This window comes from Myiozetetes cayanensis, unplaced genomic scaffold (assembly GCF_022539395.1).
Source record: "Myiozetetes cayanensis isolate MyiCay16 unplaced genomic scaffold, myiCay2020 scf5-8, whole genome shotgun sequence".
Taxonomy (NCBI): domain Eukaryota; kingdom Metazoa; phylum Chordata; class Aves; order Passeriformes; family Tyrannidae; genus Myiozetetes; species Myiozetetes cayanensis.
In genome coordinates this window covers 103,898,507-103,925,392 of record NW_026087742.1, presented here as the reverse complement: position 1 = coordinate 103,925,392, position 26,886 = coordinate 103,898,507, and the positions used below count along the sequence as shown (strand labels likewise).

Sequence of the window (26,886 nt, the reverse complement as noted above, 5' to 3'; positions counted from 1 at the left end):
GCTAGAAGGAAAAAAGGTTGTGGGAACTAGGAACGTTGGGTGTTCAGGCAGAAAACTTGGCTTTTTAAGAGTGTGACCAACGCATACAAAAAATACCAAGGGAGTCCCCCAAGCTGGCTTGGGACAGTACACACAGTGTTCTCACACTTGGGGATGTCCCAGCAGAGGTGAACACTTTCACTTAAAAGCCAGGTTATTGTGAGCACAGGAGAAGAGGCAAACCAGCTGTGCTCCAGGGCTCTGGCTCCCTGCTCTCTCCCAGGTGAGAGGCACAGTGCAGCCCCTGCCTGCCCACAGCCATCCCTTCCCCCCTGTGCAATACTCAAAGAGCATCTTTTCACTTTGCTTTTGCAGAAGCAGATGTTCCAGGAACGAAGTGGCCGAATGCTCCAGGCTTTTTCTCCCCGGCAGAGCCCAAACAGCAGTCCCACACGAGGCCGCTCTCCATCCCGCTCTCCATCTCCACCCTGGGTCATCAATAAGGCCTCCCCTCCCTCTTCTCCAAAAGCTGCCTCTGCCTCCCTCAGCAGCATGAGCGAGGGAGATGAGGATGAAAAATAAAATATATATTTTTTTAACCATGAGACAGAAGAACAAGCTATGAACTCAGCCACTGGATGGGGAGAAGCGTGAGGAACACCAGGGGTATCTCTGACAGCAGGGATCGTGCTCTGGGCAATGTTGAAAACGAACTGGAGCACAGCAAGGGAGATCTCAGGAAGAGCTTATCCCATCCCCACTCCCTGGCAGTGCTGGAGGCCCAGCCAGCAGCGCCTGCCAGACACAGCACCAGGGAATGACAAAAACACACCTGTGTGCCAGGTCGTGTTCCCTCTTGTGCTGCTTTACAGCCGCTGCTCCAGGCCAGGCTGGCAGGAGCTCTGCACCGAGGGGGGCTGGCAGAGGAGCCCTGCTGGCTCCTGATCCCGGCCCAGCACACAGGCACGTGTGGGCTGCAGCCTATGGATGGAGAAGATGTAGTTGTACCAGACCCTGCTGACTTTGAGCTCTTCTGGCACATGAAGGAATGGCTTTGCTGCAGCAAATACGTTGAGAAACAGGGAATAAAGTTTTACTTTTTTTTCTTCTTGAATAACATCTGCCCCAGAGCCCAAACCATACCACTGAAATGGAGAGCTCTCCAGGCAAGTTGGTGGAAATCCATTTAATATATTCAGTGCTGCTTGCTGACAGCCTCTGTATGGGGTGTGCATAGTCGGGCTTTTTGCTTTATCAAATTGCTCTCCACATTCTTAGTGCCTGAACAGCTGCCTGATCAATTCTGGTTTGCTCCCTGGCTTTGCACTTTGAAGGAAAGAAAGTAAATTAAAAGACAGCCCTACCTGGAATGTGGTGGTATGGGAAATAGATAGTTTGAAGATGGTTGTGGTTTTGACTGGTGAATTCTAAAAAACACACATGGGATCCTGAAGCCTTTGTATGTGGCCTCCTGGGGAACCCTGCTGCTCTGCTCCCAGCTATGTATCAGCAAACAAGCAAACAGTGCTGCTGTTGGCACATGGTACTCAGCCAGTTCAACAAACTTCTCACCAAACTCTCAACAAGGTGTGTTCACAGACACACTGCCCCTGCAAGAGGATCCCAAGGCCATTCCTCTACCCTAACACGGAGAAAAAGTTGGAAAAAACGCAGCCTTTTAAACAGGATTAGGCACGAGGATTTTCTCTCTCCATCCATGACACCTGTCCAGCCCCAAGCAGAAACACAGGGAGGGTACGTGAGTAAAGCTTTCCCTGATGTCCTTCCAGCTGGGCAAAGCCAGACCTGCCTGACATCTGGCTCCATGTTCAGCCCCTCAGCTGGCACCTGCTGCGGTGGCTGCAGAGACCGGCAGGATTTCTGAGCCCTGGGGCTCCTCTGCCCCACAGACACAGGAACGCCCCCAGCCCCCGGTGCTGTGGTGGGCTGGGCACCAAGGATGCCATTTGGCTCCCAGGCTCACCTGGCACAGCTGCCTCAGCACATGGGCACGCTGGAGGCTCTCCAGCTCAGCTCCAGCTTTGGTGTCTGGCCAGCAGGACAAGGCTTCCACCGCCCCTGTCCCACAGGCAACCTGCTGGGCACAGCCTCGGGCAGCAGTGAAATCACTGTGCCACGGCTGCCTGGAACTGCAAACCCACTGGGACACAGCGGCCACTCTGGGCAGCACCAGTCAGCACTTGCTGATTCCCTGCACAGGCAGCACAGGAAGCAGTGGGAGAGGAGGGCTCCAAGTGGCTCTTGGAAAACAACTGAGAGAAGAGGCTGCCCAAGCACACGGGGTGGTTGTACTTGCTGGCAGCAGTGCCTCCCAGGCTGCTGTCCTTACCTCACTGAGTGTGACCAGGTTGGTAGGTAAAATTTCTTTCACTCCATCCCTTCCAGATACTTTTATGGGCAGGTAAATTACAGACCTTGGTACCAGGCATGAAATTAGCCCTGCACTCTGCTCATTCCCTACAGCTTTCATCCCTCCCCCACTACAGGGTAACTGATTTTTCTTTGGCAACATTTTGCCAGACCCTTACCAGACGACCACAAGTACAGCATCTTGTGCCACACTTTGTCATCCGGAATAAAGATAGTTCCTTATTCACAGAGCTGCAAAAAGAGATGAGCAGGAAATAGGGTGGAAAGTGCAAAGGGAGAGCCACAGCCACTTCAGCTGCCGCCAGCTGTGAGCCCAATGGGACGATGCAATTAAGACCCTTCTCAGCCTTAGGCAACCTGTTACTGTAATTTCATACCTGGGATGCACTTGTTAGTTTTTCTGATCCTTTGCAAGTCTTAAGTCTTCCCATCACAAACCACTCCTCCACCACGGGAACTGTCTGCTCTCTTCTGGTGCTGTTGATGTGACGAGCCGTGTCCAAATGCAATGGAGGTGGGCAGGGATTTGTTGTTCTTGGCTTTAGCATTTGTTTTTTGTTCATTTTAGTTTCACAGCACTTAATGTTCAGCAGCCCTTGCTCAGTGGTTTGAGTGGAGACAGCACCACGACTTGTAAATGGGAACTGGAGAAAAACTCACCAGTGACCTGTTCTTATCAGAAGCTGTTTCTCAGGGTCACAGGTGGGTACCCAGCAACAAAGCCATATACTGTACCAGGTGTCCATTTGCATTTAGGATATCAAGAAGCTGAAGCCTTTGCCCTGCTGGTACATTCATGTGCTGTCTCCAGCAAACCAGAACCTCATCGTCTCTGGACACACGGAGGGCAGTTTTGCACTTCTGATTCATGGTTGGGTTTTATTTTTCACAAGTGTTGCTTTAATTCGGTCCTGTTTATCAGCCAAGCTCCACATGAAAAATAAACAGTGTATGACAAACAGAGTTGCCTCACCCTGTTATTTTGCAGCACCTTTGGACACGTGAACACAACCCCCAGCACAAACCCCACTGATGGCAGTTTCTGTTACCCCCATCCTTGGTACCCCACAAATGCCACTAGGACAGCTCTGCCAACCTGCCCAAAATGCTGCTGCTTGTGTTGCTGCCCTCCACATGGACAGGATCACCTCTCCTTGCCTTCACCCACATTTTTCTGGCTGCAAGGTAAAGGAGGGGAAATGCTGTCCCAGCTGGAGAGGTGCAGCCTTAGACACCAACAAGTCTGAGACCTCCCTTACCCCAACACAGTGGAATCAGGAGCCACTATTTTAATTCTTACTTCTAAGTGGAAGAAAGAGGTGGTGCTTTTCCAGCCATTCTGCTTCTGCTGCTGAAAACCATCTCCAACAACAACTGAGATGCTCTTGTGGGCGCCAGGATGATGTGTGGCTGTTCCAGATTTACAGAAAACCACAGCAGCAAATGTGAGCCACAGGGACAAATCCTGACACTGGCCTTTGGACTTCACTCTTTCTCCATCTGATCCAGTCTGATACCTGAATATTCCTGCTTTGTTCTTTCCCTTTTGTTCTCCTTTCTGTAAGGAGTTAGTACTGCAGCAGCTGTAAAGATTATTTATTGAACAGTCCTGCCTCAGGCAGGGAGAAGCTGAACCAGCAAGTGGAGGCTCAGGACTTCCCACCTGAGATATTTTTAATTACAGAATAAGCAAATTTCAAAGTCACTGAGCACAGCAGAGCAACTATTTAAAGGCACAGAGCCCACACCAAAATGCTGCCAGGTAACACAAGCTTTATTACTTAAGATGGATTTGGGGCTGTTTTGAGCAGTGTCTGGGCATCACTTTGGAGATATATAAGAAGCATCCCTGAGTGAGCTCAGTGTTCAGCCCAGCCCAGAGGAGATCCTTGTTTGGTTCCTGGCAAACCCCCTTGGGAACCAGGCCTATGAGCAGGCAGGAAAGGTTTGATACTACATCAGATTTGCTTGTAAAAGGGTAACAAACCATCACGGGAAGAGAATCCTGGGTGATAGCACTTAATTAAGCAGCAGTTTCACTTGAGTCTGGTGCAGAAGACCTCTGATCTCATAAAACAGGGCTTAAGGTGGGTCAGAAAATGGACCCAGGGTTTGGGAGGAGACCCTTTCAAGCAGCAGACTGTTAAGAACTGAATTGATTTTGAAGAGAATTTTTTTTCCTCTCAAAATACATGTGTCCAGAAGCACACACACACACAGTTATTTTCTGCCCTTTTCTTTCTAAAGGGAAGACCCTTTCCTGGTAGGTGAAAGGAAGGACAGCATTAGAATTTCTAATTGGAATGGAAATCAAGGTCACTGCCTCACAGCTCCACCTGTGAGGGATAGGAGACAGATAAAGAATTAAATAAAAATACTGAAAGCCTTCAGATATGCACTTTCACTGTGCGAATCCAAGAATGTGGGATCAAGACTCCAGCAACAACTGAGGCTCTTCCCATGACAGTGTTAGTAGCAGTTTCACAAATAAGAGGCTTGAATTTCCCTGCCCCAGCAGTTATTCATGGCCAGTTCTTTCACACTTGGTATCTCCATCCCATTTACTCTCTACAACAGCTTCAGTGAGGAACAGGGAACTGCAAGCTCTGAATCCAGGTGAGGCAGTTCTGTCTCTCACACAAATGCCTGCCTTGTATACTGGAGAATGGCAAAATACACTGTGAAAACAAACAAGCAAAAAAAATTTTAAGAAGAAAATTTTGCCTTTGAAAGGATCACCTCCTTTAACCCTTCTCAAAGGCAATTTCACTCCGAAAATACAACTGTCCCTTAGAAGGATTAGAAAGTTACAAGGCTTGATCCTCCTTTTCCCTGGTAAGAATTTATTGTCTGTGCTATACATGAAATAAGTGACCTCTGTGGAGTCATCAGCATTTTGACTACTTACAACACTTCCATCATTTTGGTAGCTCAGCTTTCCATTTACATTTAGGTTTTGGATAGAAATCTCCACAGGCAGGGGATTCCTTCTGCTGCCCAGCAGACAATGTTAAATAATCCCAGCACAGCAGGAAGCACCCAGAAGAGCCCAGACATGGATCTGAAAGGGGGACACCCCAAACCCCTATCCATCAAAAACCTCTAAACCCCTGTGACTGGCTTCTCCTGTTTGCAGAAAGGGTGAAAACAAAGCCTCTGGCACAGGAAAGTTGGTATCCAGTAATCTGAAGAATTTTGGGCTTTTTGTTTTTTAAATGACTGCAGTAAACAAAAGCAAAAATACAGTTACAAAGCACAGGTTTCACAGTTACAAAGCACAGGTTTCACAGTTACAAACCTAGCAATAAATTAATTTTTTTAATCCTTAACTGGACTATTCAAAGAGAAAATGGTCTGTTAACTCAAAACAGCTATTCCTGTGCCTGAGCACATCAAGTCTCACGCCCATTTCAAATTCTAGAAACAACTTTGATAGAATAAATTATGCCCTCTTCTACTTTTTGGTACTTTTTTCCCCCATTCTCATGATTCTCTAATCACATTTCCCTACAAGCCCACACTGGTTTTCCATAAAATAAAGGAGCTGTCATCCAGTTCGGAAGAGTAGATTAATTATAACCTGGTCTTTACAAGTGACCAGCTCTGAATATCAACAGGGGTTTGTTATTTTAATGCACTATGTGCCATACTACTCCAGCTTTTTCATTTCAAAACTAATGCATTAACTGGTAGGAACCCAGTTGCTTTGCTACTTAGCCATACTTGAGATATTTTGTATCAATCAGTTTAAAAGTTATTTAGCTTCATTTTTTAACAGTGTACTGAGCTAGCACTGCTACAACATGTGATTAAAAGCCAAATGCCAAAACAAAATGGAAAACTATCCCCCAGGGAAAATTCTCATTTGTTCTCCTCACCCCCCTTGGTTATCTCAAAGGCCTCTCACAAATGAGTGTATTTATTGCAGAAAAAAACCCAAATCCAACCTTTTCAATATTCACATTGTTCACATGCAAACAGAAAGACGGGTAAGGCATATCCTGTACAAGAACTAACAAGATTCTCCCCAAAAATAGCTGGTTCCAAATTAAACATAATCCAGACATCACAAATCTTGGGTGGCTTGTTTAATTTCCTTTCTCTGAAGGAGGACCTTTACTTCAAACCATCCCACAGCACAAACTTGTGTCACAACCACACAGAGAACATGGAGAACCGTCTGAAAACACCAGCAAGCTCAGACTCAGTATCTTTTAAAAGAAAGGAGAGAAAAAATAATGTCATGAGGTCAAGCATCTCTATTCTGACACCTTTCAACTTCCAGTTTCTGTGAATTCAAGTCAATTTATCATTAAGAACGGAGAACTAGACTACACAGAAGCTAACTGCAAAGAGTGGGGGTACGACCGTGCCATCAGCAGAACTGACTCCAGCCATCACCTGAATGAAATCACACCCACAGAGAAGTGCCCAAGGTGATCATCTTGCACACTTTTCCCAACTGTTCAACTGTTTATGAAGAGCCCAAAAGTTAATTATGTATTTGAGCAGTACAGCTGTGTATCAAGCACCCTGATAAAATACTTCCACATGCTGTTACAAACCTAGAAACCCCAGTTCACCTGCTGTAAACACAGTGTTTAAAAGCCAGCACTCTCCATTGTAGAGTGCACAGAGTAACAGCGAGACAAAATGTATTTAAAATATTATACAAAGCATAACTGCAACCTCCTCATCCATGACAAAGGGCTATTTGTGAAATACACTGTAAAGTGGTAACCTTGTACGTTAAAGGCACAGGACCCAGCCATTTCTCCCAGCAGCACTTCGCAAGTGTTGCACTGTGTGGACTAGACACCCATTCACCAAACTGACACCACATCTGGAAATCCAGAAGGAAAGAACAGTGTTTCCTTGGGGGAACGTTGTTGCCCTGTTCCAGAGCATTCAGAGCACGGTGCTTGGGAAGAGTAACCTTTAGCCCACCAATACAGAGACAGAGAAACTACCCCATGGCTGTGACTCACACCTGGCACACACACAAAGCCACCTTCCTCTACCTGAATGCAAACCTGACCGTGCCTCAAGTGTTGGTCCCCAACAGCCCTGAGGACTCTGTATCGAGTGCTCCTCTGTCTACAAAGGGATTTATTAACAGAATGATGACGAGCAAAGCGAGCAGGCGAGGGAGGTGCTCACTGACAGCGCACCAACAACGCCATGTCTGCCAGGACAGCTTCCATGGCACAACGTGCTAAGTGGCATCAGCTCCCACAACGGCAAGAAGACATTAACGAAGCTGTCCCTGGAAAGCTTCCCAGTACCAAAACACAGTCAATATGAGACCCTGAAGATTGGCAGAACTGACGCTTTCATCTGAAAATGGTCTTTTGAATCAGTGTATTTACAGGTACCTGGACATTAATTTCAAGACAGGAATCCACAGTGGCAGATCAAAAACGTCTTACAATGTTCAAATCATGGCTCCAGCTGCACATTAGCAGAAGCAAAGGAATGTGCCTGCTGCCTTTGGACTAGGAGACACATGAGGGGAATAGCTTGGGCCAATGCCATAAAAAAATTATCCAAGTCACTGGGATGGAGAAGGACTTTCAGATTGCTGTGACAAGATTTCCAAATGGCTGATGCTGTTAGACAGCACACAGCAGACATTATTTACTACACTCCATTTTACTCCTAGAGGAGATGGTACAAAAGTTTAAAGTAAAAACAGCCTCCAAGTTAGATGATTAATACAAACTGATCTGACATTAATAAAAAGTTTAATTTTTCCTATCAAGCATGCCTGACATGTTTTATATGTCTAACTTCATTTAAAGGCTGTCTACTGCTAGATTGTCTTCCCACTGAAAGCAACAAATTGAAGTACTGAGTCTACAGCACTCTGAAAAAGGCATGAATTGTATAACAAAAACACGATCCTGTATTACAAATTGTTCTCCTACATCAGCCTGTGTCCTGAAGCCATAAATCTTCATTATACTGCTGCTGCTGCAACTAGTTGCTTTATTTTCTACAGACAGCTACTGTCAAATATTCTGCCGTACACGCTGACAGATTTTGCAATTTTGAGCTACTTAATTAACCACTCAGCTCCTGTGAATACCCAGTCAGGCAAATGGTGAGCAGTGAGAAAGTATAACACACAGATTTCTTCTCATTTGAAGTTTTAAAATAAATTCTTCATCTGAAAGAAAATTATTTCAGTTCTAGCAAAATTCTGGCCATCTGGAGCCTCATTTATTACTTAATAAAAAAGCTAATGAGCCAAGCAAGCTGGGTCCCCAGGCATTTTCCTGCTCTGTAATTGCTTGGTAAGAAACTTTGGTGTTTTTTGGTTTTTTTTTCATTTTCTTGAATAACTTATGAATGCATAAGTATGGAAAGCTGAAGAAATTTCAAGGTAGAAGCCTAGTTGTTAAGTTCACAACAGATATTTCAGGTGTCAGCAATAATCCAGGAAGCTTTAGCTTTAGGGAGATTTATATAGCAGGAAAAAAAAGAACCCCAACCCAAAAGGTGCTCACATGCTTCATATGCTAAAATTACTGAGCTCCCCAGTGCAGCTCTCTGAGGTGCCCCTCTGTAGGCATGGGAGAAGTTGACCTCGGGCTGCCAAATCCCAAACTAAGCTCCATGTTGTGTGAAACCAAATCAGTCCCTTAAAAGTTTCATCAAGTAGTTTTTGTGGGTTTTTGTCAACCGTGGAAATTAAAAAGGAAAATAAGAGTATCCACAATTCAAATGCATGGGTATTGGACTAGAAACAATTCCAACAAGTTACAGGCGATCCAAAAATAAATTTGAAACATCTCCAAGTAATCTAATGAAAAGTTACCTTCTCATTACAGGTTTAGTTGATGCAAGTGATGCCACCTCAGAGGAAAGGCACCATGACCCAAGAAATTCCCCCCTGGATGCAGCTACAACACAGGGTCAGTTCACCAGTACGAGCTCTTCCCACAGCTGACCTTGGGAACAAACTGACTTGGTTTCCACCCACATCGGAAGTTCATCCAAACCTCAGTGCAGGTTTAGCACCTGATCAGCTTATCAGTGTTGGCAGGTGTGAGCCTGCCCAGCAGGTCCCTTGCACGGGGTCAGTCCCTGCTGCAGAGCCAAGGACACGGAGAGTTTGGGAGCACCACTGCCTCTACCTGATGGGAAAAGGGCATGAATTCCAAAGGACTGTGTCTGGCACCTCCTGGCAGTATTCAATTTGAAAGAAAAATTTTAATAAATAAATTAGTTGGGCAATGTCAGAATTATCACAAACTCATCAATTCTACTGATACTACATGAAAACCCCTCCATATTTAGGAAGCAAACAAGTTCTCTTCTGCCAATTATTTAGGACTTTTAAGGCAACATAATACTGCAATTAAAGCATGTGAACTTTAAATTTTCTCATTTATTTTTAATTAGAAAGCCACTTCAGTTACAGAAATCTTCATTGTTTAAATTAATGCCAACAGCCTGAGTCCTGATCCTGAGAACAGATTCATTTAAGCAGGATTCCTCTCATACACGGTTTACTTGTGCAAGTATTTGCAAGATTCAGCCCTGAAGTCACCACACAATTTACAGCTACGTTCCCCATTTGTGACCAAACTCACCTCTGAACTCAGTATTACACAGTTCTGTCATGTGCCTCTCTCAACCTCTGCAAAAACACGTTTATATATGTTAATTCATAGACAGGTAAGTGTGTCAGGAAGAAGCAAAGAAGAGCTACTGGAAACCATGGTACCCACTTGGCAACCGAGGAAACACGCGAGGAAAAGGAACACTGCACAATCAGACATGGTTATCCTCCAGATAAATACTAGCAATAAACACTTAGGCTGTTTTCTACAGAATTATTTTCATGAATCAAGACCACTTTTGCAGCACCTCACACATAAGGGTCTAGAAGTGCCTATTAAAGGTGAGGGGGAGGAAACGTCTTCCATGTCAACGAGGTCAGGATTTCACCCTAAATATTGCATTTCAGGGCAGGTGAACAGGAGATTGCACTACACTGTAAGATCACTCTTGCTCACTTCTTGCAGAAAGTGAACAGCTGTTTCAAAGCAAATGCCACTGAGGACAAAGAAAAGAATGCTACCCAGTTGCAGCAGCTAGTGTAGCTTTATGTACCAAAAAGTAGCCTGAGTTTTCCAAGAACACTACAATTAATATCCATATTCTTTAAGCACGTGCCAATGGACCTGACCTAAGCGCTGCCCAAGAGGCAGCACAAACTGCAGCAGGACAAAGACTTCCTCTGTGCTGTCCTAGGTCATTGCAGTCAAGTACAGAGGAAAAGACTGTGCACTTGAGTTGTAAAAGAAGCATTTCAGTTCTTCTGAATATTTCTCATCAAGTGCTGACTCTGACAGACCCCCTGTTGCCTCAAAACAAAGCCTAGAAAAGCAGGGAGCACAAATACACACATAATTTGGACAGATTTCCATATCTATTAATATTAAACTAGGCAGGGGATTAATAAAATTACATTCAAGACACATACAACAGAAAAATGCACAATGGACAAAAAAGTTCAACTATTTTTTACACTGTGACATACAGAAGTTGTTTGTAAATTCTCAGAAATAAACGAGGAGCAAACATCTCTTGTTCAGTTTGTTAATCACTAAACACAACAGTTAAGGAGCATTTTCACTGAAAACATTTTTTTCTATTTCTGTGTCCTGTGACTCAAGACAAGGAGGTTGCAATAACATCAGCAGTTCATACATCTGAAATTCATAAAAAGGAAATATACTTTTATGTCACCAGAAAGTTCAGAATTAACAGCCCCAAGATATTAAAACATAAGAGATTCCAATCAAAAGGCAGAAGTAATTGAAAAAAGCTGTAGTTAAACCAGCTGTATTAACCCCACACACATACTCATTTTTCAGGCATAGCCATTGAAAATCCCTCCTAACCAAAGGTCTGCTACTGCTACTGCCGTTTCCTAAGACAGTTTTCAGATTAATACCCCAGTGTAGGAACACAGCATGAGGACAACAAGTGAAGAACAGTTTCTGACACACCTGGGATCTCCACTAAAGCACAGGCTGCCTGGACAAGGTTGGAGAGGAGAAAAGTTGTTTCCTCACTCATGTTCACCATAATGCCCACAAACAGGCCCTGGGAAACAGAAAGAAAACATATTCCTTGTGCTCTCCCTTCCTGCTTTGAGGTGTTCATGCTCAGGGTTCTTGGCAATGGGTGCCATTTCAGGGGAGTTCAATTTTCATACTAGAGCACTTCAGTCCTGAGAGCCAGCCAGTTGTTTTTGTGGATCAAGAAGTGACATCACTAATATACCATAACATCCTCCAGGTATCTCCAGCTTTCATTCAGACTTTCCATGGTTTGCACTCCATGGTTTACATTCACTCCACAAAACCAAGTTCAATATGCCTGCATCCTTCCTTTTCTTTCTATTCCCTCTCCTCTCCTCTTCATGTATAAGGAAACATCCAAAAAGGTCCAAGTCGGGATTTACTACTTCAAAATACAATTTCTACCAAAAGCTGCAACTCAAGTTTCTTACACAAACTGTCTTATTCCTTGGAATGTTTGAGGCAATGTTCCAGGAAAAACTGACCACGCACAACTGGAAAAGTATTAGTTCCATCATCAGTCTCTGTCTTTAGGCAAGCTCTCCTCTGTGATTACCAGAAAACATACACAACTTGAAATAATTTAAAAAACAGTAAGAAGTTATGAGTGAGGGCAGATGTCAAGTGACTAAATTTTAGTAGGTGTGACTTCCAGCTGGTGTTTCAGTCAAACTATTACCCTGATGTCACCCCAGCAGTGGAGCTGTACCACTTGAATACCAATCTGCCTTCTCTGCAGCAGCGCCTGCAGCCCTGGGAAATTATTGCTCTGGAGGCCACACGTGTCACACCCTCCCTGTGCCCTGTTGAGATTCCCAGGGTTAAAGGAGTCCGGCCTGGGAACAGAACGGCTCCATCAGCACATTCCTTCCTCCTGCCTGCAGGGAGAGGGGGCTCTGAGGGCAGCACTGCCCAGCTGAGCAGGCACAGAGCCCTCGGCAGCTGCCCAGGATCCCCCCAGCTCCACAGGGATGGCAGCAGCCCAGACACACAAGGACTTGGTGCTCCCATGTGCCCGATGCCCACAGTGCCACCCACAGGACCTCGAGCCCTGGGAATCACCAACTGCTCCCACACAAATTCTGGAACTGACTGCAACAGGTGAGACTTGGAGTTTGCAAGGCAAGGACTTCCAGCTCTTCAGAAATGGGGCTCTATGGAGTTTATTGCTCAAAGCACTTTATAATCCTGCAGTGAAGTGCAAAGTAAGGTCATTACGTCAAACTAAGATTTTTTCCTTTTTTTTTTTTTTTTAAATACCTAGAATTTCTCAGCATTTTCCTGTTTACCTGATAAATCAGTTCTTTATAAAAATAAATATTGGGAGGAAAAAAGGGACAGTTCCCCCACAATTCTAGTAAACAAGTTTCATTTTTCCATGCTAAAATCTCTAATATTTTTCAAAAAATATCGAAACACCTAAGAGAAACGGAGGGTGCATCAGAGCTGCTTACACCTCACCTACTTTATTGCCATGGCTAGAGTATCAGCAGAACTTTTAAAATTCACAGGTGTTTTTGAAAGGCCATAGTATCAGAAACAGCATTTGGCAAAGACTTTGTGAAGAACAGTTTCCTAATAGTCAGCAATAACCCTTATAATAAATTTAAAGGGAAAAATACTTGAAATTTTTTCCTCTTTGATTTTTTTTTTCCTTAAATCAGGTACCGGCCACACTTTGTCCCTCCCATTTCTATGGTATTTCCAGTTTCATGTATTTAGATCAATGACACTTTCCAAAAGCTGGTGTACAACATCTTTATATACACTACAAATTCAGATTACCAGACTACAGTCAGACATTGAATGTATAAATAACTTTGCAAACTATTTACAGGTTTTAAACTAATCAGGTTTCAAGCAACCAACACTCTTTAAGGCAAATTTGTTTGTATGACTGTCTGTCTGGCCTTTCAGCATTTCTCTCCCCTCCCCAATTCCCTTAAAATTACAGGCAAATAGGAAATTGAATTAACCCCTGTCCCTGTATTGACAGAATTTCTTGTACAGAGAGATGATCTAACTGATTAGGAGCTTTCCTCAAAACAAGGAAAAATTTATAGAGATTAATTTCTGTGTTTGTGTGTCAAGAAAATCATTAAGGTGCATACCAAGAAGCGGAAATCCTGATGTCTTACAGCAACATAACTTTTGTATGCACTTGACAAATGGATTTGGGAATTTGGGGAAAGCATCAGTTTAAAGCTGCACAACCCTTTTTAAAACTATGCATTTACAAGCTCATTAGATACAAGATCTGAAGAGCTCAAAGGGATTCTCTCTTACAGGTGACTGTGCAATAGAAGACGCCGCAAACAGTGGATTTTCGAAGCATAGGTTTAACTACGTTAGAATTTGTCTCTTATACCATATTGCTGTGCAAGATACTATTCACCATTTTAAGGGATTCTGCACACCTTGCCAGTCCTTATCTTGGAATAAGAACTGGCCACTTCAAATAGTATCTTTTTGTTACAACAACTGTATTCCTAAGTGCAATCACAGTGCAATCCCTTTTGTCAATGCACGACTGAAGCAACCAAGCATATTGTGGTGAAGGAGACAGGATTCACATACCAAACGTGCTCAGTGCCTTCCTTTAAGTCCCAATCATCACTTTGTTCTTAGTATTTTTCAATGCCCTGATTAGGTCTTTGTTTGGAAGTAATTAGCTACTGTGGTTTGAAGGATTTTGGAACAAAGCAGAGACTTTATACTGAATGCAGAGGTCATCTCCAACAGAGACAAAAGGTGGCAAATTATCGATTAGCTTTATATTTAGAAGCATCCCTTGGTTCACTGCTAGGATTGCTCCAGTCATCTGCTTCAGGTGTGGTCTTGTAATGTCGCCAGGCTGACTTATTAAAAACGGGAAGTCTTTCAAATGATTCACTTGAAAGGGCCTATGGAGAAACAAAAGCAGTGGTTAGATATCATTAGAGACACCAGAGCAAGGTGATACCCTGGGGAGTTCTACAGCTACAACTTCTGTATCGAACAAGTGTTGCAATTATCCCAGTGTTACATGTCACAACACTATTTTGAAAATAGCTGTGACTAATAGCTCTAGTCATAGTCAAAGTACTAGTCAAAGTTAAAAGAAAAGAAAATAATATAATTTAAAAATATTTCCCTTCTTCCAGAAAGTGGTGTCTACAGAGACAGCAAGAAAACGATTTTTGGTCAAAACCATTTTAGGGAGATTTGCCAGTGACACAGAGCAGACTCTACTGAAACGTTTCACTTCCCTAATGAACTTGGGCTCTGTCAGCACAGTGACCTGGGAGGGCTGACCCAGTTCAGTCCTTTTTCCTCTGAGAAAGGCCACACGTTTTTCCTCCACACACACATGCAGAGGATTAAACCCATCAGAAGCAGAAGTTAACACAGGACTCCACAACTCACTACACCCAGCAAGGCACAGTGACAATGCTGTCAACAACCTACACATATTTCAACCTTTAGCTCCTGAGTAGCCTGGTCTCTCCCAAAAAATGACAACAGGAACAATAAGGTATATTGCATCAAGAACTGCATAGAAGAAAACCTATGTACTAGTCAGCGGTTGGTCAACAGTCTTCTCAGTTCTATTGCGGCCAAAACTTAGAATCAAAAAGCATTAACCAAAATTCTCTCTCATTGCACAGAAAATTCACCACTTCTGATGGATTAACAAAATGCAATGATCTGACACAGGGGACTGGGGGGAAAAAAAATCTAACACAGACTAGCTGGTATTAGTGGCAGGTTAATGTATATAACCTTGGGGTTTAGGATTCTGCGTAACTGATTTAGATAAGCATGTCAAACAAAAATAGCAAAAACAAATTTGAAAACAAGCCAAGGAGTGAAAAGAGCCTGCTATAAATATAAACAATCTGCATTACTAGTTTATAAAAGGGTCAAATTCGTACCTTCAAATAAATTACAGCATCTGAGCCAACGCCTTCCATTGAGTAGAGTTTAAGGTCACCTTGAAAGTACCTCGCATACAGACGAGAAATTGGCAATCCATAGCCAAACCCAGCCTACAAAAGCAAGAAAACAAGATAAAAAAAGATGATGAAAAGCTAAAAAAATGCAACAGATCAGTGTATTAATTTATAAAACAGAGGATAACTCAATATTAGATTTTATCAAGTGCCTTTTCAAGCTTTACTTTATTACTCAGCCTACAGTATAAGTCAGTATTCAGCCTTTTAAGGAATCTCCTTTTTCCCTATGTGTACTGTAAGTACAGAAGAGAGAAAAATATCCAAGTCCTTTGTTAGAATTCCCTTGTCCATTTTGCATTTTCGCAAGGAGAACACCATCTCTGCTGCCTCCAACCATCAAAGCAAACTGATATGCCCTACGGTTTCCTTGCTATGATCACCATTGCTATAAGATTCCATTCCTTCTTTGGTAAAAATCAGGTCTTTGACAGCATGTTTTTTCAGGGATTATTATTCTCAAGTGTCTCCACCGTTAGGAGACTACACAAGAAAGCCAAAGACGACTCTGTTCACTTCATCCAGGTCACACTAAATGATTGCTGATGCCACAGAGATCAAAAGAATCCTGCAGAGGACTGCACAGAGCAACACAAGGCTAACAACCCTCACTGTTTAACAGAAGATGAAGAGTCCACAGCATTGAATGATCTACTGAGGATGAGACCCAGTACGGTCCACATGATTTTCAAAGCATAATAGACTTGACAGGTACAAATTTTAGATTTTTAAATTCGCAGAACTAATATTCATAACCAGAGCTGCAACAAGGTCAACACTTGGCATCTTTTCTAACTCTCTCTCATCAGAAAAGTTATTTAGAAAAACACCCCCAAGCCTCTCTCACTGCAGCCAGGGAGTAAGATCTTACCCTGCACATCGACTCTTTCAGATGACTGGGTATGTGCCGAGCATCACAGTGGTTGGTTACTTACCCAAATCCCCCCTGATTTTTTCAGGACTATCCACAGCAATAAAGGAAATATTACAGATACACAATTTGAAAAGAAGAATATACAAGACAATGGAGTAATACAACTTCTTCATAATGGTGACTACAAGAAGAATTAGACACCTGAATTTTTCAGGAAACCAATAAGTTTGTTCCACTATAATATTTCTACAAAAGCAACCTGACAGATAAATGAGAATAATGCACCAGATCTTAAAAAACAAAGACCCCAAAATGCTACAAAAAGAGAAGCCTAAGAAGAAGGACTCGCAAGCATTATGCACAGCTAATACGTGCTATCATCTTATAGGAAATCCCTTGAGGGAAAGGTGAACATTAAACAACTTTTACTACAGTATCCATCACAAATTCTCTTCTTGTCATCTACTATCTCTACAGTATCTTTTGGCCTCTATGCCTTGTTTTTGCAGAAGTCTAAATTTAGTATTAAATTGGTTTAGAGTTGCTCACTCAGTTCTGAGCAAAACAACAAACAGAAATGCCAAAGGTGCCCCTTTCACACTGCTTGTCATAGTTATTAGTGTCCATTTCCAGAGTTAAAACAGTTGCTTAGCTGCACTTTTTCAAACAACATTACGTTTTAAGTTTCTCAAAGACTCCCATTAGAGACATATGCATCACTTTCAAACACCTGGTCTGAAACCAGATGCATTTCTTTCTTAACTTCTAAAAAATTAAAGTAATTTGACTGTTTAAGAACAAATCAAAAAGAAAAATGCCAAGAGCTGCCTTTCATCTTTTCTGGAGACTGGACAATAAATGCATTACAGAAATTAAAAAGTACAGTAACCAAAATGGTGAACAATACATACACCCAGGACCAGCTCAAGTAAAGGGCAGTATCAAACAATACTGAAAACACATTATATGTTCCTCACTCCAGAATTACCCCCCCTTGAAACCCTTGCCCAACTTCTGTCTCCTGTTCCTTTACACTCTCTGCTAGCCCACATAATCATTTCACACAGCCATCTTTCAGAAATTTCCTGCCAGTCTCTTCTGTAATTGCCTTTAGGGTATTTTCCAATCCAGATAACTTACAAGAAATATGAAGAAAAGAGATCCCAGATGAGTCCCTTGTTAAATCAAGACCTTGCAAAAAGTCTGTTTTGCAGAAGATAATTAACAAGAAGTGATTATTACATATGTTTATGCTTGACCTAGAGAACAGACTAGTCCCTGATGGCACATCTGCCTTGAGAAAGAAAAGCTTCTTAGAGTAAATTTATCTTTAAATATTACAGTATGCATTATACAAATAGGAAATTATTAAACTTCTGTGTTACTAGCATTGACAGGTTTAAATTAAACTAATTGAGGCCATGTTTCTGCCACTATAAACAACTGCTGGCAAAGAGATAATCTGTTAATTCCCTAAGAAAACCCACTATCATTAAGCATGACCATGTGTTTCTAACAGGTACCCCATGTGTACAGCAGCACACAGGAACGTGAGAGCTGCTGGGATCCGAATGCTGCCATGGTAACAAGGCTTCTCAGCAGTTTTTAAACAACATTTGCAAGGACAGTGAGAGAATTCTCCCCAGTCAACAGAAGGATACCTCTCTTCCACTGCCCAAGTCCATGAGTGTTTCATAACTAGACAAGGTATCATACAAAAAGGGGAAGGAGTGTTAGAACAGAAAAATATGTCTCTTTACACTGTGCTGCAGTTTAGTTTAGAATATAACCTAAGTCAAGCACAGACCTACCTACCTTTTGGAGCACCGTAATTCTTTAGTGGTTTGGCCTTTGGCACTAAGCAATAAAGAAACTCCTTCTGTATGGACTTCCAAGAGGATTTATATGGAACTACTGCTGAAGGATTTTTATTTCTATACAGACATACAAAGTACAGCATAATTGTTTCTATAACTGGATCTGGGCCATAATACATATGGTGTCAAACTGCACTGCTAAGCCCTTGTTCCTCTCAGTGGAAAGATTTGCCACAGACTCACAGTTTGGGACCTTTTTCTTTCTGCACACATGTAAATAACAGAGTTTAACACCTCAGCACTTAGGTATGTACAGGCATTGGTCAGACTCACGGGGCAAAAGCAAAACAAGGCCTGAAAACGGGATACAGCAGAAGAATACCAAGAATAAATGCCACAGAATCAAAGGAGTCTTGGAGACGAGGAAATAAACACAGGAATGCACTACTAAAAGATGCATTGAAATAAAAAAAGGAAAAAGAATAGTGTCAATCCTAAGATGAACACATTTTACAATCAGAGCTACAAAGGAAGAGACAATTTAATAGTGAATACAACTGGTAATCAAGGTATAAGTTTATCGTGAGAACAAGTTTCAGGAAATCCTTGTAGGCTGATACAGTAAATTGCTGATCAGAAGTGAGACAGAACAAAGGCAGATTACGCATCAAGAGAGATTCTATCATTTGTGACAAAGAAAAAAGCTTTATTAAAATTATCTGAATTAAGGCCTGTTCCCTATCACTCATCACATTCAAGAAGATTATCTATGAAAAAGCAAAAGTTTGAAAGATATTACTAAGATGTGTGGTAGAGGCAGGAGCTGTGAAGGATTAGTGCCAAGACAATGCAGATACAGAACTGGGTTTCACACCTATCACAGTGGCAAATGCTGGTGAAAACAATGCAGTATATTTATGTGCCACAATGGTACAAACTGTGGACCGAGACAGTACCACAAAGACTTTCTGCTCATAATCTAAAAGGAAATTTATTACCCCTAAATCCCTCTGAACTGATTTTACCCTCAGTTTTTTGTTAATTATTCTATATCCAAAATAGCCACAGGGACAGGACAAGAGGAACAGCCTCAAGCTGTGCCAAGGAGGTTCAGGCTGGATATCAGGAAGAATTTCTTCATGGAAAGGGTTGTTGGAACAGGCTGCCCAGGGAAGTGGTGGAGTCACCACCCCTGGAAGTGTTCAGAAAACAACTGGACATGACACTCAGTGCTTTGGTTTAATTCACACGGTGGTGTTTGGTTCAAGGTTGGACTGGATCTTGGGAGGTCTTTTCCAACCTTAATGATTCTATGGTTCTATACTCTGTCCACAGTTTATTATCTGTCTGAAGGCACTTCAAGCACAGAAGTATCAGCAGGAAAAAAAAAATCACTTAAGAATATGCTAGATGAGAATGTTCCTAAGCAGGGAAAGAAATTCCTCAAAGAATCAACTTCTCAATGTGCTTAAAGGATTGCAACAGAGGCAACAGAGAACAAAGATGAGAAGAGGCAAGAATACAGTATTTGTATTAATCCACTTACTGAAAGCCAGTCAAATTGAACAGTAGCTATATAATTTTTATTACAATGAGCCATTACATAATTTAATAAAACAATTCAGAAATAGTATTTTATTTTAATAACGATTTTTAAAAATCATACTTGCTAAAAGAATCTACACATTCAACACTGAAATAATTCCCTGACTAAAAGAAACTATGGGGAGATTTTTTTGTGTGTGAAATCTGGCCCTGACACATCTCAGAAAGGAACATCACACAAGATATTTCCAACTGAACTGGAATATACCTAAAGTGTTCATATCACACGTAGGTTTGGAAATGTTGTTTTAAACTTGTGTTTTTACAGTCCATGACTTACATAAAAATTATTTTCTAGCTTCAATATAAGCTTGTGCATTGCCAGGAGGTGTCTCTCAAGTGCTAATTCTGACAGTGTGCTCACCTTTTCAATACATTTATTATAGGTAACTTAGATAAACAGTAATTTACACACCAAAGAGGAGCTCATTAGGTTATCACCTTCTCAATAATAAAACACTAAAGATCCTTCCCATTAACTCGTGAAAATACTGTGTTTATGCAGACCTGCTTGTTTCCAAGAATGCAATGTCAAGACAAAGAAAAGTAATTTTCTATTCCACAGAGTAAGTGGTAACAGAGCCCATTTTCTCCTATTTTACCTGCATAGCCTTGTTAATGATAAAGGAGTTCTTCGATGAAAAACCTGATCCAGTGAATTGCAGTGAAGGGAAATGTAAAAGCAGAGTAGTGCAAAGGGACATTTAAACACATATTGCAATTGCTTACCAAAGGCACAGCTCTCGAGGGCTCCAAACTAGGCCTGGGTGCTGTTGAGTACATGTAGTTAAACAATCTGTCTATTTTTCTTAGAGGAACACCTCCACCTTTGTCACTTATCTAAGGAATGAAAATTCAAGAGTTTTAAACATTATGTTCTGGGGGAAAACAAACAAACAAACAAAAAACAACAACAAAAAACCCCACAAAAAGTCAAGCAGCATAAACTAAATTACTTTAGAAACATTAGAGGAGCATTGAGGGATTTGGGGCTGTTTGGTTTGAAGCAAAGGAGGCTGAGGGTGACCTCGTTGCTCTCTGCAGATTCCTGAGAAGGTGAAGTGGAGGGAGAGGTGCTGATCTCATCTCCCTGGGTTCCAGTGGTGGGACGTGGGAACAGTTCAAAGTTGCATCATCAGGGGAAGTCTAGACTGGACATTAAGAAGCATTTCTTCACCAAGAGGGTGGTCAAAGCCTGAAACAGGCTTCCTGGAGAGGTGGTCAATGCCCCAAGCCTGTCAGTGACCAAGAGGCATTTGGACAACGCCCTTAGCAATGTGCTCTAACTTTTGGGCAGCCCTGAAGTGGTCAGGCTGTTGGACTAGATGTTCCTTATAGGTCCTTCCCAACTGAAAATATTCTATTCTAATGAATAAGAAGCAAGTGGTACAGCAACTAATCTACCTTTTCAAATTACAAGTCATACTACTCTAAGGTTTCTAAGTTGCATATTATTTTTAAACATTTACCTTAATAGATAGATCTTCTTTCCCCAGAGTGACTAAGGTTTTGATCGATGGATAGGCTTCTTTCTTACCTTCATGCCACTCAACTATAGCTCTCATTGAATTCTGAAGATAAGAGAAAAAACAGTCTCTTTGATCCTAACTTTACCATATATACTATTTGTGACAACTTAGAACTTGCATTTATTCTGTTGAATCCAGATAATTTGTCCTACAATTGTATACAAGACACAAAAGGCTGTATTTAACACAAATTTAAGAAGTGCTGTCAAATCAGTGAATTGTCCAGTTAAATTTTTACATTACAACTTACTCTACATAACTTTTTTCTATTTGATATAGTCAGAGAACAGAAAGCAAGGGGTTTTTTTCCGTGTGAAATCAAGTAATTATATCCAAGGGATACTTCATCATATATTTTAATGGAGTTCCCACTGCCAGTCCCTGACAGATTACTGACAGTTTTAACTTAGTAGTTTCATCCTCTTTCATGACTTGTACCAAAACATAGTTACATGTAGTGTACAAACTGTCATCTTTTTTTTGCCCTAGAACTAATGTTACAAATGACAAAACAGGCGAAGATTTAAATGAACATACATAACAAACGTCCAAAATCAACTCCCCAAAACACCAGTATTTAGAAAAAGTTTCTCTCTGACCAAATGCCTGTTTTCCCCTCAGTTTCTAGTGCTCAATTGCACCACCTAGAGATCCATCTTCTTTCAAACCATGGAACAGCTCTCACAAGTTCCATTTTCACTGTTGTTCTAATTATTCACAGAACACAAATAAAACCAAAGCAGAGCACATCATTTACACTATTCAAAGACATAGGGGCTGTTTTCACAATAAGAAGACTGATCCTAACCAGCCCTCTAATATGCAATACAGAAGCAAGCTCATGAAAATTGCAAGGTTATGAATACCTTCATCACTGCAAAAAAAGACCATCACGAGTGTTTAAGTTAATCAGCTGCAAAGGCACAAAAGGAAAAATGGGAAAATAGACTTTTTTCAGTACACAAGAGAATAAAAGAGAGTTTAACTCTGGCTTTTTAACAAGTGAAGAGTGTTTGAAACTTAAGAATAAGGTTAAGAAAGGAAAAAACCTGAAATAACATTTAAGAGTTATAACTGAAAGCAATCTCAATTTCAACAGTAATAAGTTCACAAAACCCTTCCAAATATGAACAAGAACAACCTACCTTGAATAATTCAAATAACATATGAAACAAATGAGAAGGTACATAGACTACTTGAATAGGCTTGTTTGGAGCTTTAGCTAAAATAAGAAAGAAAAGAAATAAAAATGTCAAATTATTTATTTTTTCCCCAAACAGTATTTTGTAGCATTGCTCTTTACAGGAATAACATGCAATTCTTCTGCTGAAGTTTGGAAACATCTTAGTCTTATGATTGGCAGCTGTCCAAAATCTTGGGAGAGGATCACTCAAGAAAATTAATTTTTTCAACTTAAAACAATGAGCTACCTTTTGTCAACAGAAATTATGAACAAAAAGCAGTCAATACACTGATAAGGCCTGTCTAATCAATTTCTATCATCTGATTTTCATCTTTATAATCATCTTGAAGCATATTTTCATGTGAGAAGTTTATGATAGGATTTAAAGCACACATGACTTAAAAAAATGGTTAATTTTGCCATCTTACAGAAAAGAGCTCACCACTGGGGCAGAAAATGCCAGTGGAATTCATCAGTTTATAAGCATACTTCACAATGAAATACGTTCCAGCTCCATTAGAAGATTAGTTAAAAGGCAGGCTGGTTTCCTGTACAGTTATGAGGATTCTTGACCATTTTATTTTCTTTAAAGTGATAGTGAATTCAGCATAAAGAAGTACATGCCATGATGATAAACTATAATCCAGGTGCCCACGTAGACAAATTAGAAGAAAAGTATCTGCATGCAGGACTGCAGAGTTCAAATTCTGACTTACAGTTAATTAACAAAACAAGAAATCACAGACAATAGCAAGGAGTGCTCTTAAATTAGTTTCATAATTACCATTGAATTCTTCAACTTCCAGATCAGGTGCCACCGTGTAGTACTGCTCACATAACATCTTAGCTGTTTCATAAGCATCTACGAAATAACACAACAAACACTAACTTATCAAAATCTTCTAGAGATGACCAGCAGTGTTTGCCTTCTCTGTGACAGACTAAAAGCAGAACACTCATTTTGGGAACTAGTTTACAAGTGTGAAGCTGGTATCCAGTCTGATCCCTTTTTGCCTGTGAGATTGTAGCCCATTTGCCAAGAAAGGGCAAAATCTATTTAAAGCTCTCAAACAAAAGCACAGTACTGGAGACAAGTTATTTTTCATCTTTGTTCAGGGTTTGAAAACCAGAAGGGTACAATCTTAGGTTGACCATAATATCTACTTATTTGTTATTTCCTGATCACAACTCAATACTTGTTCTTTCCATCTCAAATAAAAAAAGATGACATTGCAACCACAAATTCAGTTTTTCCAAACACAATACTGTTTACAATACTTAATTTTCAAGGTCACATGGGGGGAAAGCTGGAATCTTTAAGATTTTTCTTTCTTTCTTTCCTACTGAACCAAAAAGAACTCCCCTGCAGATACCTCCCCATAATCCAAATCAGGTTGTTGAAATACAGCAAGAAAGTTTTGCCACTAGTGATGTCACCCAAGGCATGCAGTGAGAGGACAAGAGGCAATGACCTTAAGCTGAGACAGGGGAGATTTAAATTAGGTACCAGAAAAAGAATTTTCACTGTTAGAGTGGTCAGATACTGTAATAGGTTGCCCAGGGACGTGTTTAAGAGACATCTGGATCCGGCATGGGTGATGGTTTAGTAATTTAGGGGATGCAGTGGTGCTGGGCTGATGGTTGGATCGGATGATCTTAAATGTCTCTTCCAACCTTTACTATTCTCTGACTCCATAATACTGGGCCCAATATTGTTTAACTTTATCCACCAGTGACTTGGATGAAGGGGCAGAGGCCTCCTCAGCAAGCTGCTGATGACACAAAGCTGGGAGGAGTGGCCGATACCCCAGAGGGCTGAGCAGCTCTTCAGAAGTACATCGACAGGTGCCCTTGTTTTGTTACTGTTGTCTAAGACCTATTTTAGCTACTTGCTTGAAAACTGGACATAGTTTTTTCTCACACTGTGCACTCCTCTGTCCAAGGCAGCAACTATGAATTTGATACGAACATTGATACAAATATTGCCACTGGAAGGAAAATCTAAATAATCAACATGACTAACATATACAATGCTGAGGCTGAAGTGTAGTAAGGTCAATCAAAAGAAAAGAAAGCTGCTGAAAAAGGCCACTTTAGGAGCCCAAAAGAGGTAGAAAAAGCTGTAAGAGCTGTAAAAATCATTACTAAGTGAGGTATCATGCAGGCAAAAGAAAGGTTTCCCTCTTACTTCACCAAAGGCTGGAGAGAAAGTGAAGGGGAGCAATAAACTCTTCCCCCTTTTGCAGCTACACAAACAGCAGCCAAGGATAGAGCATGGAATTCTTCCCTACAGCAAAACCTGTATTTGTAAATAGATACACTCAGAGTGTGAAGCTTCCATGACCAAGTTCTTGAAGCAGCCAGCACTGCCTCATGCCTACTCATTAACATTCTGAAACCATATGAACATTCACAGCATTAAGCAAACGGGATTTCCAGTGTGTCTGTGCCAGATCACTCGGCTACACCCATCACACCCATGCCTGCTGTGTAAGAGAGAACAGCCTGTGGTATGATCCGGTGCACAGAGTGATGGGGAGTTTCACTGGAATATCTGTACACCCAAGGACATTCTACTGAAAGACCTAACTAAACAAATCAGAAATTACTCCCAGTTTGCTGCAGTACCAGTCAGATACAACAGCACTACATGAGAACCTGCTTCTAAGTATTTCAGGAAACATCTGAAGTTTAACAAAACACTTACACACTTCATCTGATATTTGAAAGGCTGGATCAAAGCTATTAAAAATCAAATTGTTCTCTTGGTTCCGTTAACATAACAGAAGTTCCTCTATTCTCAATAAAGCAGACATCAAGAAAGTCTCAATAAGCCCATGGCTTTAATGTGAGCAACTTCAGAACTTCCATTTCTTCTTTTTTTATTTTATTAAATGAATTTAAATCACCTTCAGTCTCTTGTATCTCAATAACATATTTCTGAATATTCTAAGTTGGGGAGTGGGATTCAGTCAACAAAAACATTAACTTCACCTTACCTTTAACCACCTCTGCCACATCACAATTAGGATCAATACTTCCAATATGTTTGGGATGAGCAGGATTAATATCTCCACCAAAAAGAAGTGCTAAAAGAAAAAAGAAATAGCAATAAATTGTCTATTAAACTTGAGGCAGCACTGAAAGTTTAAATCTGATAGTATCTGAGACTTACTGGATAATGCATCATTTTGTAAAAACATACTCTAGCAAATTGCCAGAATCCTTGTTTAAGACAACTACTTGCCTAATTCTTCCTCTTCCCTGCCCCCCATTTTTAAATTATTTTTTATAGCTAAGACTAGTTAAAACAGAATTAGTGATATGGGTGAGTTAAAGTGAAAGCCTACATTTCAAAGCAGACTATCAAAAATTAGATTAAACTAAAACGTAAAATGCTTCATTCATACCATTATGTCAGAACAGAAGCACTCACAACAATGAAAATATTATGGTAAAAAGGAGTGAGGAACTGAGACATCATTAAAAGCCTTTTACACTCACCTAAACTGCAATTTCACAGCTGGCACAGAGGTCTCCCTCGCTCACTCAGTTTTTTCCCTGGCTCTCAGCAACATGATCCCACTCCCTCTTTGCACAAAGGTCTGGCCCTCACCATACCCTTCACTGAGAGTTTAACTCTCAAAGAAGTAGGGAGGTTTCACGCTTTATTTCAGGAGTGAAATTGTTATTTTAGCAATTTAGTGAGCTCTGACATGAAGGGGGTGCAGTAAGACATGAGCAAGAGACTAGATCTGAAAACTTTTCCTGTCCTGGTCACGGTGAGCTCAGACAGCGGCCACTGCACCCAGCAGAACACACTGTCAGGGACAGCTGGCCAGTAACATGGGGAACAGAAATACAAACTACATAAAAACTTGTTTTGAGTTCTGCTTTCTAATTGTCTTTTCTTTCAGTACTTCAAGATTAATATTTGCCATCCTGGACAGATTACTAACATTGCTAACACAGAAACATTATACAAGGTTAACTAAACTTTTTAAGCATCTACAAGCAGTTTTAGGCTTCAACCAGTTAATTAAAAGGGTCCATAGGAAAACCTAGTTCAGTTCAATGAAGCAAATTTAGTATTTTAGAATTAGTGCAAATCATTAGCGCTCAGCCCAAGAATTCTATTAGGACGATGTTTTTACTCTATTGTTGGAACTCTTCTACAAGAGCCTTTTAACTTGGTTTTATGTCTGTCATTTGTCTGCTCAGGTACAAGTAAAGAAAAAGTTGCACATTTATCTGATTTTGTATGCTTTGCCACATTCAAGTTATCTGTACACACACAGTAAGGCACTTGTTAGTCACATAAAAGGTTACTGGAAACACACACAACTTGTAGTAAAACATCTTATACTAAATATTCCAGTGGTCACATTATCTGCAGTGTACAACAATTGCTAAGAGTT

The 26,886-nt window shown here is 41.1% G+C and overlaps 2 protein-coding genes across 3 annotated transcripts in view; one reads left to right on the top strand and one right to left on the bottom strand.

Moving 5' to 3' along the window:
* Positions 1–3,333, top strand: part of PCYT1B (phosphate cytidylyltransferase 1B, choline) — a 40,922-nt gene extending 37,589 nt beyond the window's left edge. For both annotated transcript variants that reach the window (XM_050333326.1, XM_050333325.1), the window contains exon 8: positions 355–3,333. In XM_050333326.1, coding sequence (XP_050189283.1) covers positions 355–561 — 207 coding nt within the window. In that variant the 3' untranslated portion in view covers positions 562–3,333. The remainder of the gene's footprint in view (positions 1–354) is intronic.
* A 6,410-nt stretch (positions 3,334–9,743) lies between these two features.
* Positions 9,744–26,886, bottom strand: part of PDK3 (pyruvate dehydrogenase kinase 3) — a 51,572-nt gene continuing 34,429 nt past the window's right edge. Inside the window, exons 5-11 of the mRNA XM_050333324.1 lie at positions 25,468–25,557; positions 23,253–23,330; positions 22,431–22,507; positions 21,226–21,327; positions 20,486–20,596; positions 15,383–15,496; positions 9,744–14,371 (exon numbers count right to left, since the gene is read on the bottom strand). Of these exons, the coding sequence (XP_050189281.1) occupies positions 14,228–14,371; positions 15,383–15,496; positions 20,486–20,596; positions 21,226–21,327; positions 22,431–22,507; positions 23,253–23,330; positions 25,468–25,557 (716 nt within the window). The 3' untranslated portion in view covers positions 9,744–14,227. The remainder of the gene's footprint in view (positions 14,372–15,382; positions 15,497–20,485; positions 20,597–21,225; positions 21,328–22,430; positions 22,508–23,252; positions 23,331–25,467; positions 25,558–26,886) is intronic.